This window comes from Mobula hypostoma, chromosome 15 (genome assembly GCF_963921235.1).
Source record: "Mobula hypostoma chromosome 15, sMobHyp1.1, whole genome shotgun sequence".
Classification (NCBI taxonomy): domain Eukaryota; kingdom Metazoa; phylum Chordata; class Chondrichthyes; order Myliobatiformes; family Myliobatidae; genus Mobula; species Mobula hypostoma.
Genome location: NC_086111.1, coordinates 18547921 through 18569065, shown reverse-complemented (window position 1 = coordinate 18569065; position 21145 = coordinate 18547921). Strand labels below are relative to the sequence as shown.

At 45.5% G+C, this 21145-nt stretch overlaps 1 protein-coding gene across 1 annotated transcript in view; it reads right to left on the bottom strand.

Moving 5' to 3' along the window:
* The window catches only part of LOC134356731 (MAP kinase-activated protein kinase 2-like), a 147831-nt gene extending 126966 nt beyond the window's left edge, over positions 1-20865 (bottom strand). Inside the window, exon 1 of the mRNA XM_063067813.1 lies at positions 20206-20865. Coding sequence (XP_062923883.1) covers positions 20206-20424 — 219 coding nt within the window. The 5' untranslated portion in view covers positions 20425-20865. The remainder of the gene's footprint in view (positions 1-20205) is intronic.
* Positions 20866-21145: the final 280 nt, after the last annotated feature.

Below are 21145 nucleotides of genomic sequence, written 5' to 3'. Positions count from 1 at the left end.
TGGGGCTTTCTCCGGGTGCTTCACTCTCCTCCCACAGTCCAAAGACGTACCAAATGAAAGGCTAATTGGTCATTGTGAATTGTCCTGTCATTAGGAAAGAATTAAATAGGTGGGCTGCTGGGTATGGGTATTATCAGATTCTGTAAATAACAACAGCAGCAGCAACTTAATGTATGAAAGTTGCTACATAAATAAAGTTGCAAGCTGGAAGTACTTTACACAGATTCTAAAGATAAACCAATATATCCATAAAAATACAAGACAAATATTATATAGAATAAAATGTAATCAACTATACCAAATTAATATAAATATAATCAATATCAATGGGCATAAATAGGCCACATTTGAAAAAGCAGGTTTTTAGAAGTGTTTTGAAACTTTCTATAGTATCAGCCTGGAATAATTCAGTCGATTTTTCCAGATTTTTGGTGCCTAAGAGCAAAAACCCACATCACCAGTTCTTGTATGCTTGACTCTTGGAATATGAGCAAAACAGTAGTCATGGATCTAAAATTACGATTAGGGATGTAAGGGGATAGACACTCCAAAATATATACAGGATCTAGATTATTCAGAGCCTTAGATACAATTAAGAGTATTTTAAAATTGATCCCAAAGGACACAGACAGACAGTGTACTGATGCCAGAATCTGTGCAATGTGCTCATATTTTCTTTTGTTGGTTAAGATTCTTGCTGCTGTATTTTGAACAAGCTGCAGCTGATTTATATCTTTCTTAGGCAGACTTGTATAGAATGCATTACAGTAGTCTAATCAGCTAAAAGCAAAAGCGTGTATTAATTCTTCTGCATCTTGAGAAGCTATCAGAAATCAAACTCTCGCAATGTTCCTTAAATGAAAGAACGCGGTCTTAATATCAAGATTAATATGTGATATACGTCTGGCTTGATTTGCAAAGCCTGATGATCAAGTTTATTTCTCAGATTCATACTGGTTTTTTTTTTAAACCAAAACTTCTGTTTTTTTTTCCTTATTTAGTTCAAGGAAATGTGAACTATTCCATTCTGTAATGCTGGTAAGACATTGGACCAGAGGGTTTAAAGTAGGGGTTTCCAACCTGGGGTCCATGGCATAAAAAAGGTTGGGAACCCTTGGCTTAGATCCTCAGGGTTTAGTATCTATATGAAGATACTAAAACAGTGACAATGCCTTTAACAATTTTCAGTCTTTTCACTGACAATCAAATTGCCTCTACAAGTTATTTTCCCCCCAGCCCCACCTTCATTTGCAAAAGTTCTACCTCATAAGTAGTTGACAACTTATATCATTAACATCAGAAAAAGACGGAAATCTTCAAATACCAAGAGAAGTCACAAAACAATTATGACGAAAACCAAATTGTTTATCTACAAAAAGATCTCATTGGCATCTTAAACACCTATTTTATAAATGTACACAATTAAAATATTACACTTGAAGTAGCTTTAAATCCGAGTTCCCAGTCCTGCAATAAGAACTCGGTTCAATTTCTACTCCATTCCATATCAGGCCCCAGTAAACATGCAAAGGTGGATGTAAGAGCAAGCTACCAAATGTGCTAAAATCATAGAAAGATCACTAGTCCTACGAATGCAGTTCAGAACACAAGGTATTAGCAGCTAGTCAGGGTCACAGCAAAGACATTCTGTAAGGTAATCAGTCACAGGCTCACAATGCCAGGAGAATAAATCTATCATTCTTTTTCTGACTCGATGCACTGCCAAATCTGTCTACAGTATCAACCAGTCAGTACTGGAGGGGTTGGGGGTGGGGAGAAGAGATTATTTAGACTGTTTAAGAGAATAAAACTTACAATTCAGTGGCCTCCTTAACAGGTACCCCTCCTCGTTAATGCAGATATCTAACTAGCCAATCATGTGGCAGCAAGTCAATGCATAAAAACATGCAAACATGTCAAGAGGTTCAGTTGTTGTTGCAACCAAACATCAGAATGGGGAAGAAATATGATCTAAGTGACTTTGACCATGCAATGGTTGTTGGTGTCAGATGGGGTATCTCAGAAATTGCTGATTTCCTGTGATTTTCACACAACAGTCTCCAGACTTCACAGAAAATGCTGTGAAAAACAAAAAACATCCAGGGACACGCAGTTCTGTGGGCAAAAATGCCTTGTTAATGAGAGGGATCACAGGAGAACGGTCAGACTGGTTTAAGCTGACAGGAGGACAATGGTTACTACGTTACAACAGTGGCGTACAGTAGAACATCTCTGAACACATCAAACCTTTAAGTGGATGGTCTACAGCAGCAGGAGACTCAGTGGCCACTTTATTAGATATGGGGGGTGGTTCATGCTTTGACTGCTGCATTAAAGAACCTTTGTGCATCTTTATCAGTAAATCCACTTCACAGTGATAGTTACAGCAAAAAGTACGACAGCTCTGAGGAAGTTACACCACCACTCCTGCAAGACCTCAATGACCACAGTATCACCGGCACAGCAAGGGACCAACTACTGTCTCTGCATTCATGCAGCCAGTAAGTTTCTATCATTTTGATGCAAGTTATCCAGTTAGTCCTATTTTACATAGAGTCACAGAGCACTACAGCGCAGAAACACGCCCTTCAGTCCATCTAGTCTATTATTCTGCCTAGTCCCATCCACCCACAGCCAGAATCTATCCCTCCCAACATGTACTTATCCAAACTTCTCTTAAATGTTGAAATCAAACCTGCAACCACCACTTCCACTGGCCGCTCGTTCCACACTCTCACCACCCTCTGAGCGAAGATGTTCCCCCTCAGGTTCCTCTTAAATAATTTACCATTCTCCCTTAACCAATGACCTCTGATTCTGGACTCACTCAACCTCAGTGCAGAAACTGGCTTGCATTTACCCTAAACTATACCTCTATCAAATCTCCCCTCATTCTCCTATCCCCCCGAGAATACAGTTCTAACCTATTTGTGGACCCGGTAACTCAGGTCCACAAGTCCTGGCAACATCCTTGTCAGTATTCTCTGTACTCTTTCAGGCTTATTGGTATTTTTCCTGTACGTAGGTGACCAGAAATGCACACTTGCCATTGTGTTGCAATTATTTTTTTTCAAATGCTTACCCAATTCTTTATTTGAAATTTAATATCGAGTCTGCCTCTACCACCTTTGCAGTCGGTACATTCTAACTCACACCATTCTGTGTGCGAAAATAATTGCTGCAGGAGAGCTGTCTCATTAACAGCTGCCTTTGGAATACATCTGCAATGCCAGGTCTTAGGCACCGCCAAGATCAAATGTTAGGCATATTGTTAGGTAGCAGGATGCAGGAAATTCCACTGCTCCACAGAGTAGGAGACGGACACCTGCTCCAGAGGGAATAGCCTCAGAATAGAAGGATGTCCTTTTAGTGCAGAGACAAGAGGGTTGTTAATCTGTGGAATTCATTGCCACAGAAGGCTGTGGAGGCAGGCATTGGTTATACTTAATAGGTTCCTGATTAATAAGGGTGTCAAAGGTTATGGAAGCTTAGAGGGAAAATATATCAGCCATGATCAAATGACAGAACCGTCTTGATAGGCTGAATGGCCTAATTCTGTTTTTATGTCTTATGGTCTTAATTTGTCATTGGATGAAGAGAAAATAGGCTGAACTGTTTTAACGACTACCATGCAGCTGAAGAAAGCAATTCCAAAATTCATTTTGACAAATGAGAGACTATTTAATGGTCCTGCATAAGAGATAATAAAATTAAAATATGCCACAGATGACCCAACTGGTTAAATGCAGCAACAGAGCATCGGACACGAACAGGGTCTGACTCCTGCAGAATGATTACTGAAGAGAGAAACTGAAAAACGCACAGTTGCCTTTGGAACTGAACCCAGCCCTGAGGAACCATCATTTAAAGAATATTTAAGACAAAATTCACAGAACTGTTGTAACTGAATAACCCCCAAATTCGCTCTCATCTTAAAGGCATTTCAGCAGCACCACATGTCTGTAATTGTAGCCAGCAGTTCACCCATTTATAAATCCAATCACCTGTTCCAACAATCAATAGTTTTTCAGGCTTGCACTCACTGGCCATTTTATTAGGTACATCCATACGCCTGCTCATTAAAGCAAATACCTAATCAGCCACATCGAATCATGTGACAACAACTCAATGCACAAAAGCATGCAGACATGGTCAAGAGGTTCAGATGTTGCTCAGATCAAACATCAGTCTGGGGACGAAATTTGATCTAAGTGACTTTGAACATGGAATGATTGTTGGTGCCAGACAGGGTGGTTTGAGTATCTCAGAAACTACTGATCTCCTGGGATTTTCACAGACAGCAATCTCTAGAGTTTACAGAGAATGGTGCAAAAAAAACCAAAAGAAAATATCCAGTGGGTGAAAACGCCTTGTACGAGAGAGAGATCAGAGGAGAATGGCCAGACTGATTCAAGCTGACAGGAAGGCAAAAGTAACTTAAATAACCATGTGTTACAACAGTGATGTGCAGAAGAGCATCTCTGAGCACAGAACAATCTTAACCTAGGAGAATGAGCCTCAGCAGTAGAAGACCATACCAGGTTCCACTCCCATAGCTAATAAAGAGGCTACTGAATGTATATTCATTGAACATTTGAGATTAACCACAGATCTTTTTACAAACGTTTGTATTTGCCCCTCACAAAAGTGTCATGAATTCAGTTATATACAACAGGTACAATTGTTGGGTGGGACCTCATCTATATATATTAAAAAGGCAGATGAATGACTGGTACACAAACAGTTAATAGCCTTCAGACTAGATTTCAAATATGAAAGAAAAAAAAAGGTATTTTCCTTTAAATTTTATCTTATATTACATTTCTGCATTTTTTATGGCTGCTTACGAGAAGAATGTGCCTTGTTACATACAAACTCTTTCTTGGATGTTTATCAAGTAATCTAGATTTAAGTATCAAGTAAACACAAGAGATTCTGGAAATCCAGGGTGATGCACATAAAACGCTGGAGGAACTTAACAGGTCAGGCAGCATCTCTGGAAAGGAAGAGAGTCGACATTTGGGGCCGAAACCCTTCATCAGGCAGAACACAACTAGAATTCAGTGAGACGCTCTCTCCCTGCTCCCCCTCTGTGATCTCGGCTGTTCTATGGGTTCTCGTCTCCCACCTTCCCACTCCGGCTTCTCCCCCACCTTCCCACTCCGGCTTCTCCCCACCTTCCCCCCTTCCCGCTCCGGCTTCTCCCACCTTCCCACTCAGGCCTCTCCCCACCATCCCACTCCGGCTTCTCCCCACCTTCCCGCCCCGGCTTCTCCCACCTTCCCGCTCCGGCTTCTCCCCACCTTCCCGCTCCGGCTTCTCCCACCTTCCCGCTCCGGCTTCTCCCCATCCTCCCGCTCCGGCTTCACCCCACTTCCCGCTCCGGCTTCTCCCACCTTCCCCCCTTCCCGCTCCGGCTTCTCCCACCTTCCCACTCCGGCTTCTCCCCCACCTTCCCACTCCGGCTTCTCCCCCCTTCCCGCTCCGGCTTCTCCCCCCTTCCCGCTCCGGCTTCTCCCCCACTTCCCGCTCCAGCTTCTCTCCCACCTTCCCACTCCGGCCTCTCTCCTCTTCCCACTCCGGCTTCTCCCCCCCTTCCTGCTCCTCTCCCACCTTCCCGCTCCGGCTTCTCCCCCCCTTCCCGCTCCGGCTTCTCCCACCTTCCCCCCTTCCCGCTCCGGCTTCTCCCACCTTCCCACTCCGGCTTCTCCCCCACCTTCCCACTCCGGCTTCTCCCCCCTTCCCACTCCGGCTTCTCCCCCACTTCCCGCTCCAGCTTCTCCCCCACTTCCCGCTCCGGCCTCTCTCCTCTTCCCGCTCCGGCTTCTCCCCCCTTCCTGCTCCTCTCCCACCTTCCCGCTCCGATTTCTCCCCCCTTCCCGCTCCGGCTTCTCCCACCTTCCCCCCTTCCCGCTCCGGCTTCTCCCCCACCTTCCCGCTCCAGCTTCTCCCCCACCTTCCCACTCCGGCCTCTCTCCTCTTCCCGCTCCGGCTTCTCCCCCCCTTCCTGCTCCTCTCCCACCTTCCCACTCCGGCTTCTCCCCACCTTCCCGCTCCAGCTTCTCCCACCTTCCCACTCCGACTTTCTTCCCCCTTCCCGCTCCGGCTTTCTCCCCCCTTCCCACTCCGGCTTCTCCCCCCTTCCCGCTCCGGCTTCTCCCCCCTTCCCGCTCCGGCTTCTCCCCCACTTCCCGCTCCAGCTTCTCTCCCACCTTCCCACTCCGGCCTCTCTCCTCTTCCCACTCCGGCTTCTCCCCCCCTTCCTGCTCCTCTCCCACCTTCCCGCTCCGGCTTCTCCCCCCCTTCCCGCTCCGGCTTCTCCCACCTTCCCCCCTTCCCTCTCCGGCTTCTCCCACCTTCCCACTCCGGCTTCTCCCCCACCTTCCCACTCCGGCTTCTCCCCCCTTCCCACTCCGGCTTCTCCCCCACTTCCCGCTCCAGCTTCTCCCCCACTTCCCGCTCCGGCCTCTCTCCTCTTCCCGCTCCGGCTTCTCCCCCCCTTCCTGCTCCTCTCCCACCTTCCCGCTCCGATTTCTCCCCCCCTTCCCGCTCCGGCTTCTCCCACCTTCCCCCCTTCCCGCTCCGGCTTCTCCCCCACCTTCCCGCTCCAGCTTCTCCCCCACCTTCCCACTCCGGCCTCTCTCCTCTTCCCGCTCCGGCTTCTCCCCCCCTTCCTGCTCCTCTCCCACCTTCCCACTCCGGCTTCTCCCCACCTTCCCGCTCCAGCTTCTCCCACCTTCCCACTCCGACTTTCTTCCCCCTTCCCGCTCCGGCTTTCTTCCCCCTTCCGGCTCCGGCTTCTCCCCCCTTCCGGCTCCGGCTTCTCCCCACCTTCCCGCTCCGGCTTCTCCCACCTTCCCGCTCTGGCTTCTCCCACCTTCCCAGTCCGGCTTCTCCCCCCCTTCCCACTCCGGCTTCTCCCACCTTTCCACTCCGGCTTCTTCCCCGCTTCCCACTCCGGCTTCTCCCACCTTCCCGCTCCGGCTTCTCCCCACCTTCCCAGTCCAGCTTCTCCCCCCCTTCCCAGTCCGGCTTCTCCCCCGCTTCCCGCTCCGGCTTCTCCCACCTTCCCGCTCCGGCTTCTCCCACCTTCCCGCTCCGGCTTCTCCCCCCTTCCCGCTCCGGCTTCTCCCCACCTTCCCACTCTGGCTTCTCCCGGCTTCTCCCCTTTCCCACTCCAGCTTCTCCCACCTTCCCGCTCCAGCTTCTCCCCCCTTCCCGCTCCGGCTTCTCCCCACCTTCCCACTCTGGCTTCTCCCGGCTTCTCCCCCTTCCCACTCCGGCTTCTCCCACCTTCCCGCTCCGGCTTCTCCCCACCTTCCCACTCCGGCTCCTCCCATCTTCCCGCTCCAGCTTCTCCCACCTTCCCACTCCGGCTTCTCCCACCTTCCCGCTCCGGCTTCTCCCCACCTTCCCGCTCCGGCTCCTCCCATCTTCCCGCTCCAGCTTCTCCCACCTTCCCACTCCGGCTTCTCCCACCTTCCGGCTCCGGCTTCTCCCACCTTCCGGCTCCGGCTTCTCCCCCACCTTCCCACTCCAGCTTCTCCCACCTTCCCACTCCAGCTTCTCCCCCACCTTCCCACTCCAACTTCTCCCACCTTCCCACTCCGGCTTCTCCCCACCTTCCCACTCCGGCTTCTCCCCACCTTCCCACTCCGGCTTCTCCCCACCTTCCCACTCCGGCTTCTCCCCACCTTCCTTTCAAAACCTGATGCAGGGTTTCAGCCCAGAAACGTCAGCCGTTTATTCACTCCCATAGATGCTGGTCGACATGCCGGATTCCTCCAGCATTATTTTGATGTTCAACATCAAATATTTTATTCACATTGACAGTGAAGTCTAATTATGCTTTGTCTCAGTAATGTTAAGGCAAGCAAAACAACTTTTAAAAAGGAACCGATCTTTTGTGTTCAAATATGACAGAACATGGATCCTCATTCCTGATTTTCTCAGTGTTGAAGGTTCGAAACAGTGGGCCAACGGGAGCTCCAGGAGGGAGCAAGAGAGATGGGGGATGTTAAAAATGAATTCAATTTGACTGGGGATAATTAACTCAATTCTATTCTTGTGCACATTGACTTGTGAGCTGAAAGCAGTACAGGAAAGACCTCCAGACAGCTGCCTGAAGGAGCAAAGTGCTGGAGTCCTGGGAATAGGAAGAAAAGTCCCCTTCCCAGATTCTTTTGTTTAAAAGTCCTATTATTACACATTCATTTAAATGACGAATTAAAAGCAATATTGCATGGGAACACAATTAGTTTTCAGACACATCACATTTATTCCCCTAGTCTTTTAAAAATCCTTTAAGGGCAAAATGTGAAGATAATTTATCAGCTATAGAACATAGAACACTACAACACAGTACAGGCCCTTTGGCCCATGATGTTATGTTAACTTTCAATGTTCTCTCTCACTGTTTATTTTACAGCTGAGTGAACCAACCCTTGCTCTGAGCAGGAAGTCTTTACACTGCCTGAAATCTGCGCGACAATTTAATTGTTTTCTTTGTAATATGCATATTACAGTGTCATTCAGCGGGCCAGCGGTTTACTAACAATGAGCTACCAACTTCCATTCTGTGTTTATTGTTACAATTTGTAACAATGTTGTAACTTGAAACCTCGACAATGTAAATACATTGAAGCTTGAATTCTACCAAAGTAAAGGTTGTGCTACATTTGCTCATTTAGAAAATTAGTGGATTATACTAATTAACAGATTTCCAAATTATATTAGCATAACATATTAACATCATATAGAAAATTCCAGCTGTGCAGCAACACAGACCATGTTCCCTATCATCTATACCCCACATTATTCTGAATTGGTGTGCCTAGTGAATTAGTAATTTGCAATGCAATATGCTCAACATGTCAAAGTCACAACAAGTTTCATGCCAAACATTGCACCAGTGAATTATCTATTACACAGGGTCCAGCCCCTCTATGTCCCAAGGTGGCAGGACCCCACTGGGGACCAATGTCTTTCCCCACAGAACCTTTGCATTGGTTGCTCTGAACTGGAGAGAATCTTTTAGCACATACTTCTGCACTCTTGTTACTTGGCCAAGGTTTCTTTACAGGTCTGTCAAAGCTGAAATCCATGAATGTGCCAGAGGACCAGAGCCATTTGGCATACTGATAAAGATGCAAATAAAGGATTCTAAGGTTACAATTGCCATCTTACTAATTCTGAAACATTACTGGACTTTAATGTGTATATTCTATTGGCTATTACCATCTGTATTACAATTGGGTGGTTGGTGATTGATCATGCAAATAAGGTTTTGAAGACCCTTAAGGTTACCAATTGGTCAATATCTGTATCCAACTCCTAAATTTCTGTATAAAAATGGCGTCTTTGTTCCGAGATCTGAACAGTGTAGTGACAGGAGCCATGCTGTTCTCCTTGTGCGCAGGTAGATAAAGTGGGATTGATCAATAATTGTGAATTTTCAGTCAGTCAGATAATCGGTGACACCACCACCTGTGCTCTTCGTGCAGAATTCAGCGAAGACTGAATGCACACATGACAGAGGGGAGAAGACTGTACCCGGTGACTGGGAAGGTTTCTCTTTTCCACTGAGCTGTGGCATTGAACACCTAGTGTTCAATCTGCTCTGGTAGCCACTTTATTTATACAGTCAGTTCAACTAGACTCCTGGTCAATAGTGAACACCATGTCGTTCACAGTGGAAACTCAATGATGCTAATGTCATTGAATGGTACGAAGAGGAGATTAGACATTTAGTGACATGATTGTGACTGGCTGTTCATCGTATCTGCGATGACAGCAAACCTGAGTGCAAGAGTTTTTAAAGTGTAGAAGCCGTTACACCTTGATAGTTCCACTGTCTTGACTTCAGAAGTCCGGATCCAGGGGTAGCACAAATCATCAGAACTGGGGTCTTCCTTGGTTGCAGTGGGTGACCATGACGACCTCTGTGCCTTGTCAACTTTGTCATTGTCCACGCTTTGCACAACCACCTTCCAGCCTATCGGATCTACTACTGCACAAGAGATTCTGCAGATGCCATCTCTCTGGCCCTACATTCCTCCTTAGAACACCTGGAGAATAAAGACGCATACGTAAGGCTCCTTTTCATTGACGACAGCTCTGCCTTTAATATCATCATTCCAAATAAATTGATTCCTAGGCTCCGGAACCTGGGCCTTAGCACTTACATCTGCAGCTGGATCTTCAACTTCCTCACAGACAGGACCCAGGCTGTAAAAATAGGAGACAAACTCTCCTCTACAATCACTCTGAGCACCGGTGCCCCCCAAGGCTGTGTACTCAGCCCCCTGCTGTACTCACTGTACACCCATGATTGTGTAGCCAAGTTTCCATCAAACTCAATATATAAGTTTGCTGATGACACCACAATTGTAGGCCATATGTCAGGTAATGATGAGTTTGAGTACAGAGAGGAAATTAAGAACCTGGTGGCATGGTGCGAAGACAATAACCTATCCCTCAACGTCAGCAAGACGAAGGAATTAGTTGTTGACTTCAGAAGGAGTAGCGGACTGCAAGACCCAATTTACATTGGTGGTGCACAAGTGAAACAGGTCAAAAGCTTTAAGTTCCTCGGGGTCAATATCACAAATGACCTGACTTGGTCCAACCAAGCAGAGTTCACTGCCAAGAAGGCCCATCAGCTCCTTTACTTCCTGAGAAAACTAACGAAATTTGGCCTGTCCCCTAAAACCCTCACTAATTTTTATAGATGCACCATAGAAAGCATTCTTCTAGGGTGCATCACAACCTGGTATGGAAGTTGTCCTGTCCAAGACCGAAAGAAGCTGCAGAAGATCGTGAACACGGCGCAGCACATCACACAAACCAATCTTCTGTCCGTGGACTCACTTTACACTGCACGCTGTCGGAGCAGTGCTGCCAGGATAATCAAGGACACGACCCACCCAGCCAACACACTTTTCGTCCCTCTTCCCTCCAGGAGAAGGTTCAGGAGCTTGAAGACTCATACAGCTAGATTTGGGAACAGCTTCTTTCCAACTGTGATAAGACTGCTGAACGGATCCTGACCCAGATCTGGGCCGTACCCTCCAAATATCCGGATCTGCCTCTTGGTTTTTTTGCGCTACCTTACTTCCCATTTTTCTATTTTCTATTTATAATTTATAATTTAAAATTTTAATATTTACTAACTTTAACTATTTTTAATATTTTTAGTATTTAATATTTGTAGTCCAGGGAGTGTGAAGCACAGAATCAAATATCACTGTGATGATTGTATGTTCTAGTACCAATTGTTTGGCGACAATAAAGTATAAAGTATAAAAAATCCAGAGCAAAATGCTGGAGGAACTCAGCAGGGTCAGGCAGCAACTATGGAAAGGAATAAAGAGGCAACGTTTCAGGCCAAGATGCCTCCAAAATGCTGCCTGATCCTCTGAGTTCCTCCAACATATTGTGTGTTTTACTGTTGGATCTCACCCGCCCAGTCTGCTGGAGCTAACTTTTCATGCTGGGACAGACATGTCCCTATCTCACTGGGGTATGAGGTCTACTGGCTTCCCTTACCTGGTCTAGCTCACCTGTCAAAGCATTGTACTGGGGCGTGGCAAACAGCTACTTGGAGTCACAGGTGACAGCGGAATGTCCAAATGGGGACCAAGGATAAGTGCGCTGCCCCAGAATGCGACATGGCCATTATTTGAAATGTATCTCCATGTGCAAATGCTGGCCAGATCTGCTGCTTATGAACATACATGCAGAGTGCCTCAGTATTGGAGATGTGTTCAGTTCCATTCACACCAATGAACGCCCTTATTCCAGCCTTGCAATGGAAGAAAGCTGAGTGATGAAGCAACTAAAGACAGTTGGACAGAGGAAACTAGCCTGAGGAACGTGTGCAATGATATCTCAAGTTTGGGCAACTTCCCACAACGAGCAAAAAGGAAGACGATCCTTATTCTAATTTTAACAGAAATGTTTTTTTTTCCTCCCTTAATGCCTGCTGATTTCAATTTTATTCTGTTTTCTTGATGCTATGTCAGCTAAATGGTGCGCAAATATTTTGTACACTCATACAAGTCCACGTTTAGATCATACTGCAATGACAATTAGACAAGAGTGATAACGACTTAACCCAAAGTCAACTTTGATGAGAAGTAACTGGTGAAAATGTGCTTGTAGTTCTTTCTTGAATACACTGTCAATAATCCCTCCATCACCCCGCCAACGGTCAAGTGGTCACAAAAACTGGCTACCTTGGATTTGTCCTTGTGTTTTTGGTTTCCCACTGCTGAATAGTTACCAAAAATGACTCATTTCAGAACAACTGCAAGTACAGCTAAGTCTTCAGCATGACAGGTGGAGCATTGCAAGGGCTTACAGACTTTGTTGTTTCTATTATGTTTGACTGTTTCTTAACATCACATGGAATGAATCAAATTGGTTGAAGACTGGTTTCTGTGACAGTGGGAACCTAAATGGATCATTCACTCAGCAATTGTGACTGAGCATGGTTGAGAAATTTTTAGCCTTTACTTTTTGCATTCAGAATGTTGAGGATAATAATGGAACTCCTTTGCATGTTTTTCAACTGTCCACTTAACTGAGCGACAACTACTGTGTGATCTGTGTTACAGTTTCACCAGGTTGAGAACTCATATCAGGCAATGATAGGTGTTCACTTACCATATTCCTGTAGTTGAATTGCAATGTAGTTACAGACTGAAGCCCATAGACTCTTTTCCAGGTACATCTTTGAAATGTCAGAACTCTCCTAGTTAGGATATGAAGTTCCACAAAACATGTGCTCCCGAGAATGGAATTCTGAATCCATGAGGTCTCCATGTTGGTTTCTTAAGGTTGTTATGGCCAGGGGTGGTAATGGGGGCAAGCTCCTGCTACCTATTAAATGCTCCCAATGGTGTGCACCTCAAACAGCTCCTGGCCTTCACATGTGGCTTAGCTACTAAGCCCGGCCGAACCATTTCTACTGACAAGAGCAGGAGCAAAGGTGGGTTACTAATGCCTTAAAACTTTGGGCAGATGGGGATAGTCAGATATGGTTAGCAGCTCATCTCAAAGGAGGACAACTCTGATCTCAAACCTCCGTTGCCTTGAGGCCACACCCACTCATGGGGAAGGCTTCAGGAGTAAACTCCAAGAGAAAAATCCAGAGCTGGAGTCCCTAAGGCAGTCCTACATTGAGTTCAACCCTGACTGACAACTCCTGCAATGCTGCTGGTACCAAACTATATCAGTCTCTGCCATCCCTTTGGGTTCATCAGATGCATGGAGAGGGGGAACAGCTTGCTCTCCATACCATACTGCTCTGGCTTGTGTAGCTGGACAGCTCGGACACAACATCCATGGTCGACCTTGACCAACGAAGGCCTCATTCATATAGGGTCATATACAGCATGGGAAAAGGCCCTTTGGCCCAAATGTCTGGGCTAACCAAGATGCCCATCCATTTGCAACAGAGCAAATGATAGGTTTGAGGATACATAGATCTGGCTAGTTCTTTCACCATCTGACTCAGGATTAATTTGAAAGCCATACCCTACAGATCACACCCAGTCTGGTCTATACTGGTGCTACTGAGCCACTCTTGTTGATCGATATTTATATTCCATCCTGAATATACTGTATCTTGTGCTCTTAATGCTCTCAGTACTTCGTTCTAATTGTGTTCAATATGGGACTCACGTGCTAAGAAAGGTCATTCGCTCCCAATTGTACATTTGATTATCAACGCCATCAATTTGTCAAAGGGACTGGACAGAGAAGAATTGGGTGGCGAAGTCCAAGTGTCAGCCAGAAAGTATGATTCTATAGACATGACTGTCTCAAACTAATCCAGGAATATTTTGTGGGTTCTCTCTCAAAAAACTAGTGAGGAACTCTGCAGAATCAGTGCCCCTTTTGTCACCGGGGTCAATGGCAGACGGTATTCTGTTTTGTGTGTCACATTTTCATACAACTTCAAATTGGGGTAATTTCAATAGAGACTAATTCACACTGAAGTGTGTCTGTATTCACATCTTGGGGAAGACAAGGTCAATAGATTTGATTCTGTAAAAAGGATACTGACACACCAGTGTTGGAAGGACACAGCAGGACAGGCGGCATCTATGGAGGGGAATAAAGAATCAATGCTTCGGGCCGAGATACTTCATCAGGACTGAAATGTTGACCGTTTATTATCCTCCATAAGTGCTGCCTGACTTGCAGTGTCCCTTCAGCATTTTGTGCGCATTGCTCTGAATTTCCAGCACCCTCAGAAACTCTTCTGTTTATTAATGCATCACATGGGTTTTAAACATTCTTGAGTATTTCATGCTCAGTATTAACAAGTTGTAAATTTTGGATTTATTTACTTTTAAGTGATTAAAGTGATTAAGTGACTAAAAATGATTTTAAGTACCTCAGTGGGGTTTGAACTTGCGTCACTAGATCTCTGGATCACCAGTCCAATAGAATAACTACCATAAATAAAACAAGGTGCTAGGAATACTCAGAGGCATCTATGAAGAAAGAAGTAATGTTGAGTTGACACTTCAAAATAAATGACTTGATGAAAGGTTGTAAATCTGAAAGGTTAAATGCTTCCTGCTCTGAAGATTATACGTGAGTTTGTCAATCTACTCAATAGATTTCCTTACAATAAACTGCCAGCCCTGTTGTGAATGCTCTTTTCTTGGATAACACAGTAGAATGCAGTGAGCGATTCCTCCACACGCCAGATTAGCTAGTGCACTGACCTACGATGACAGAATAGTTTCTCCACTACAAGGCCCTAAGACACAGGAGCAGATTTAGGCCATTTTGCCCATCATGTCTACTCCACCATTCCATCACAGCTGCGATTTATTTTCCCTCTCAACCCTATTTCCCTGCTTTCTCCTCTTTGACGCTCGTAGGAATAAAGAACTTATCAACTGTGAAGTTATCCACTTTGGTGGCAAAAACAGGAAAACAGATTATTATCTGAATGGTGGCCGATTAGGAAAAGGGGAGGTGCAACGAGACCTGGGTGTCATTATACAGCAGTCATTGAAAGTGGGCATGCAGGTACAGCAGGCGGTGAAAAAGGCGAATGGTATGCTGGCATTTATAGCAAGAGGATTTGAGTACAGGAGCAGGGAGGTACTACTGCAGTTGTACAAGGCCTTGGTGAGACCACACCTGGAGTATTGTGTGCAGTTTTGGTCCCCTAATCTGAGGAAAGACATCTTTGCCATAGAGGGAGTACAAAGAAGGTTCACCAGATTGATTCCTGGGATGGCAGGACTTTCATATGATGAAAGACTGGATGAACTAGGCTTATACTCGTTGGAATTTAGAAGATTGAGGGGGGATCTGATTGAAACGTATAAAATCCTAAAGGGATTGGACAGGCTAGATGCAGGAAGATTGTTCCCAATGTTGGGGAAGTCCAGAACGAGGGGTCACAGTTTGAGGATAAAGGGGAAGCCTTTTAGGACCGAGATTAGGAAAAACTTCTTCACACAGAGAGTGGTGAATCTGTGGAATTCTCTGCCACAGGAAACAGTTGAGGCCAGTTCATTGGCTATATTTAAGAGGGAGTTAGATATGGCCCTTGTGGCTAAAAGGATCAGGGGGTATGGAGGGAAGGCTGGTGCAGGGTTCTGAGTTGGATGATCAGCCATGATCATACTGAATGGCGGTGCAGGCTCGAAGGGCTGAATGGCCTACTCCTGCACCGATTTTCTATGTTTCTGCTTTAAATATACCCAATGACTTCAGCTCCACAACTGCCTGTGGCAATGAATTCCACGAATTCACCACCCTCTGGTAAAAGAAATTCCTCTTCATCTCTGTTCCTAAGGAACATACCTGTATTCTGACTCTGTGTCCTCTGGTTCTAGACTCCCTCACTATTGAAAACGTCCTCTCCACATCCACTCTAATTAGGCTTCATTTGATAGGTTTCAATGAGATTCCCCTACATCCTTCTAAATCCTATTGAGTACAACCCCAAAGCGATCAAATGCTCCTCATGCATTAACCCTTTCATTTTCTGGATCATTCCTGTAAATGTTCTCTGCACCCTCTCCAATGACAGCACATCCTTCCTTAGATATGGGGCCCAGAACTGGGCAGTATGGTAGAATTATCACAACCATTACAGTGCCAGTGACCTGGATTCAACTCTGACCCTGTCTGTAAGGTGTTTGTATGTTTACCCCATGACAACATGGTTCCCTCCCGTATTCCAAAGAAATTCAGTCTAGTAGGTTAATTGGTTGCTTGGCTGTAATTGGACAGCACGGGGTTGTGCTGGAAGGGCTTAAGTAAGCAAAATAAAAATGTTCCAAATGCAATCTCACCAATGGCTCATAAAGCCTCAGCATTACATCCTTGCTTTGATATTCTAGTCATCCTAAAATGAATGCTAACACTGCATGTGCCTCCTTACCATGGACTCAACCTGCAAGTTAACCTTTAGTGAATCCTGCACGAGGACTGCCAAGTCTCTACGCCTTTATCCCTTCTGACCGTACACTTCCCTATGCTGTTTCCATCTGTCACTTCTTTAGATATGCAAATTAAATGGCTGCTATAGAACTTTTACAACTCTCTGCTCCAGACATTCAGCATTTAAAATAATCAATCTGATAAAGCTGCATATCCTCTTGTCACAGAATGAACTACTTAAGCCAATAACCTTTAACAATGCAGTACACTTAATACTCTGAATTCATTCCTTCAAATTGCTTCCAGACTAGCAAGCAACACAACCTTTCACCCTAATCATGTATTGTTCAAAATGTCCACTTCAAACACAGCCTAATAGGATAGCACACTATTTTACTGACATACGTTCTCCCCCAGCCCCTGCAGGCAATGTCTAAAAGTTTCACATTAAAGAGGATTTCAGTAAAATGCAGTGACCACACTGCTTTTAACCTTAATTATTAATGCAATGAGGGGGAAAGAGGGGGAAGATGAATACTGACACCAATAAAACAAGCAAATGACCGACATTCAGACAGATATTGTCTGCCATTCTTCTCCCAGTGATCAATACGGTACTGATACATGCCAGAGGGAGAAATTGAGAACAATCTAATCAACAAAGTATAGTATCTGATGCCCCATTCACCGAATCAGTATCTCTATTGGATAACAACAAATATTCACTAATTAAAGTCCCACCGCTCCCTCGCTTCTAAATGCACAATACAGACAAGCTCAAGTGGGCTTCTCTAAAGCATTGGCTGCTTGACATACACTCACTGGCCACTTTATTAGGTACGTCCTGTAACTAATGAAGCAGACGCTGAGTTTAGGCTCGTGCTTTTCTGCTGCAGTAGCCCACCCACTTCAAGGTTCAATATCCTATGCGTTCAGAGATGTTATTCTGTGCACCACTGTTGTAACATGTGCTTATCTGAGTTACTGTCGCCTTCCTGTCAGCTTGAACTTGTCTGGCCGTTCCTCTCTGACCTATCATTAACAAGGCGTTTTCACCGACAGAACTACTGAATTTTTTTTTGTTTTTTGCACTATTCTCTGCAAACTCTAGTCTTGTGTGTGAAAATTCCAGGAGATCAGCAGTTTCTGAGAGACTCAAACCACCACAGGAGATCAGCAGTTTCTGAGATAGTGAAACCGCCCCCCCAGGAGATCAGCGGTTTTTGAGATACTCAAACCACCCGTCTGGCTCCAACAATCATTCCACAGTCATTTAGATCATATTTCTTCCCCATTCTGATGTTTGATTCAAACAACACAAACTGAATCTCTTGAACCCTGCCTGTGTGCAATTATACATTGAGTTGCTGCCACACGATTGGCTGATTAGATACTTTCATTAAGAAGGTGTTCAAGTCTACCTAATAATGTGGTCAATGGATGTATATGCCAATTCCTAATGTCATCCCAATACATGTCAAATTAGCCAACTGGGAAACCTATCAGTGGTTTTAGAACTGACTCGAACATAGGGTGAATAAAAAGCCAAAGAACTTTTATGCTGATTGCTAGCAGGTTCGCCTTGCAGGTGACAGATGAATACTTGCTCATGAATATATAGCAAACCATCTCAAATTAAGAGCCTAGAAGAATATCTACATGCTACGCCCTCATGTGAAGAGTATCATATGAGGGCATAGCACAAGGTTTTGGCATAGAGGATTTGTTTTCTTGAAGGAAGGTAGAAGATTAAAACGAAATAAGCCTCTGTTCCAGTCAAGGATGCTTCCCACCAAGGGAATTGTTATACCATTCAAGCCCTCAAACCTGTTCCAGTTTTCAATGAGATTTTGATTGATCTGTATCCTAATGCTATGCACGCTTGGATCCATAATCTTACTTTAGTATTAATTTCAGCTTTAAATTATTAACTGGGCCAGCTTTGTGGGAAAGAATTCCAGACTGTGCCTTGAGTGTGAAGAAGCATTTCCTAACTTCTCTCCCAATGATTTGACCTCCCCCTCACCTACTGTCTCTATGGACTCCATCAACTCTTTACAAAATTGTAAAATCTCAATCAAACCAATAAACTTTTTTCTGGCTTCCAGCCAGGTACAGGTATCCATGTTAACCAATGTTTTGATGACAAACTCTGCTGTCTTCATCGGGGATGATGCCTGGGCATGCCTTCCCTGCATTTCCACAGTTTCTGGAGGGATACCAGGATCCTGAAGAAATACTGGATTAATACCATCCACAAACCCATAAGGAAGTTCAAATCATGGCTTACATGGGTCAAAGATGACCTGGGACTCAGGACAACTGGCATTTACAGGATCTGTAACAGAAAGATTTCTGCTCCTCACATATACGAAGGATGTAGGTAATAAAGTCATTCCAACTCCCTGTGAATATGGAGCAGCGTATATCGGCACGGTGGAAATCCGCATCAGGGAGCATAGGAGATGTATCCATTTGGGTTATCCAGAGAAATCAGCGGTAGATCACTGCATTCACAATGACCATAGGATTGACTTCGACAGCACAAAACTACTGTGCCACACCAATAGTTTTTGGGACTGCCTGGTGAAAGAAGCTATTGAAATAAAAATAGGGAAAAAAGGATTTTAACAAAGATAAAGGTCTCACTTAGCATGAACTGGAATTCCACTGTAAACAAGGTGGGACAACAGAAACTGATTGGATGAGGACTAACCAATCAGGAGGACGGATGACAGGGGTATAATATAAATACCACCCAACTAGACGTGCCCAGGCACCATCCCTGATAAAGATGGCAGAGTTTGCAACCAAACATTAGTTACAATCGATACCTGTACCCCGGCTGGAGCCCAAAAAGAGTTTATTCATCATTTATGCTCAGGAAGCACTAATTCCTTTCTCTCGATCAAACTGCTTTTTTACCTTCTGTGTACTACTGATTTCTAATCTGACCTGCACACATTTTTTCACTTTATCTCAAAACTTGTTACAATAATACACCAACAATCACAATTTAGCCCTGATGCACCCCTGTTAATGTTTTAGTGAATTGGCCCTGTTAATCTTTTCCAAGTCTGATGTCCAGGAACGGACTGGGGAATTCTAAATGGGATTTAACCAAGCTTTACTTCCACCACTACCGGCAGATACCAAGTGAAATCCATACACGAGGAGCCAGATCCCAGAGACATTGTAACCGGAGAAAAGCAGCTTAAGGTTGGGGATTTTCGAAGCTTGGTTGTTCAGGCACTTTCATAAACCAGTCACTTCACCTCATCGCCACTGCTTGACCACAAGATTATGGAATATCAAAATATTATCACAAACACCCTTCACAAACTCGGGAATCCAATAGTTATCTGTAAGAACGGTCGTTCTTGTAAGAGAGGGACGGCAGCAGCCCGCTTGATAACCGCCAGATAACCCGCTTTTCTTTGTGTTGATGGAAGACAAGAATAAGTCCCCTTTCTTCAAACAGTGAATGGGACCTGCTGTCCAGCCGACAGAGCAGATGGGGCCTCAGTTTCAGACAAACATGCCTGGGCTGCCCATTCCGAGACATGAATACTCACTACTACATAACAAGACTTCCTATATTTTCCCCGAGGAAAATTCCATCTATTCACAATTAAAGTATGAAGCCCACGAGCAGCATCACACCATTTAGAGTTCTTTTTTGTTGTTTTCCGACCTTCACGTGTTAATTTTAAAGTTCCTTAAAAACTTTTTTTTTCACTGAAACTAGTCTGTACTTGTTCAACACCCCCGTCACGCCAGCAGTACCTTTAGGGCGCTCTTCTCTCCCGTTTTCTTGTGCACACACTCCAGCACTTTGCCATTGACTCCCAGTCCCAGGACGTGCGAGGACACCCGGTAATCATCGGTGATGGCGTTCTTCTTGATCTCCAGCCGGGGCTGTGGATGACTCGGGGCGCCGGCCCCCGTCGCTTTACCCCACTTATTGGGCGATGGTGGGGTTGGATCGTTGCCGTTATGCAGCATGGCTTGGGCAGGGTGCTAGGGACACCTGAGGCAACACCGAGTCCACGCGGCATTAGGGAGGGGCGGCGCTCCGGCTGCCGTCGGGTGGGGTGGGATGGAACCGGGCTCCGGACTCCGGACTGGGCGGCAGGTGCTACCGCTCTGAGCGCAGCCTCTGGGCTTGGCGATCAGCTGATTTCCTGCACACGTCAGATCTGGCTCAGAGCGAAAGAGATAACGCCGCATCAACGGCTCCGAGAGGCGAAGCTGGAACCGCCAGCGGAAAAAAAATACACACCAGCTGCCGGCTGCTTCCTTCTCTCTGAAAGAGAAAAGAAGATTCTCATCTGGAAAAGAAGTTCTGGTCAAACTTCTTATCACAGGGGAAGGAGAGCGTCAAGGCGGTGGAATTCGAATTGTGCGTTATTAATCCCCCGGAGTCATCCCGTCAGTGTGTCTGGTTTCACCCCCCGGCAGTGGTCGGTCACCGAGCCCAGCAGTGCTGACCTTCTGTAACTATTTATGGCTGAGCTCCCTCCAGTGGAGACACGGTGCTATTGCGCGTCTGCCTGACCACCCACCCCGCAGTGACCGTCATTGTGCGTCTCAATTTTAATGGTCACTCTATTGCTACGCGTCTGATTGACCACTGTCGGGGTCACTCTGTCTGGTTCCCTCCGGTGCTGACTCTCATTGTGTGATTGATCACTGTCAGTGACTGACCTCTCCAATAGTGACCACA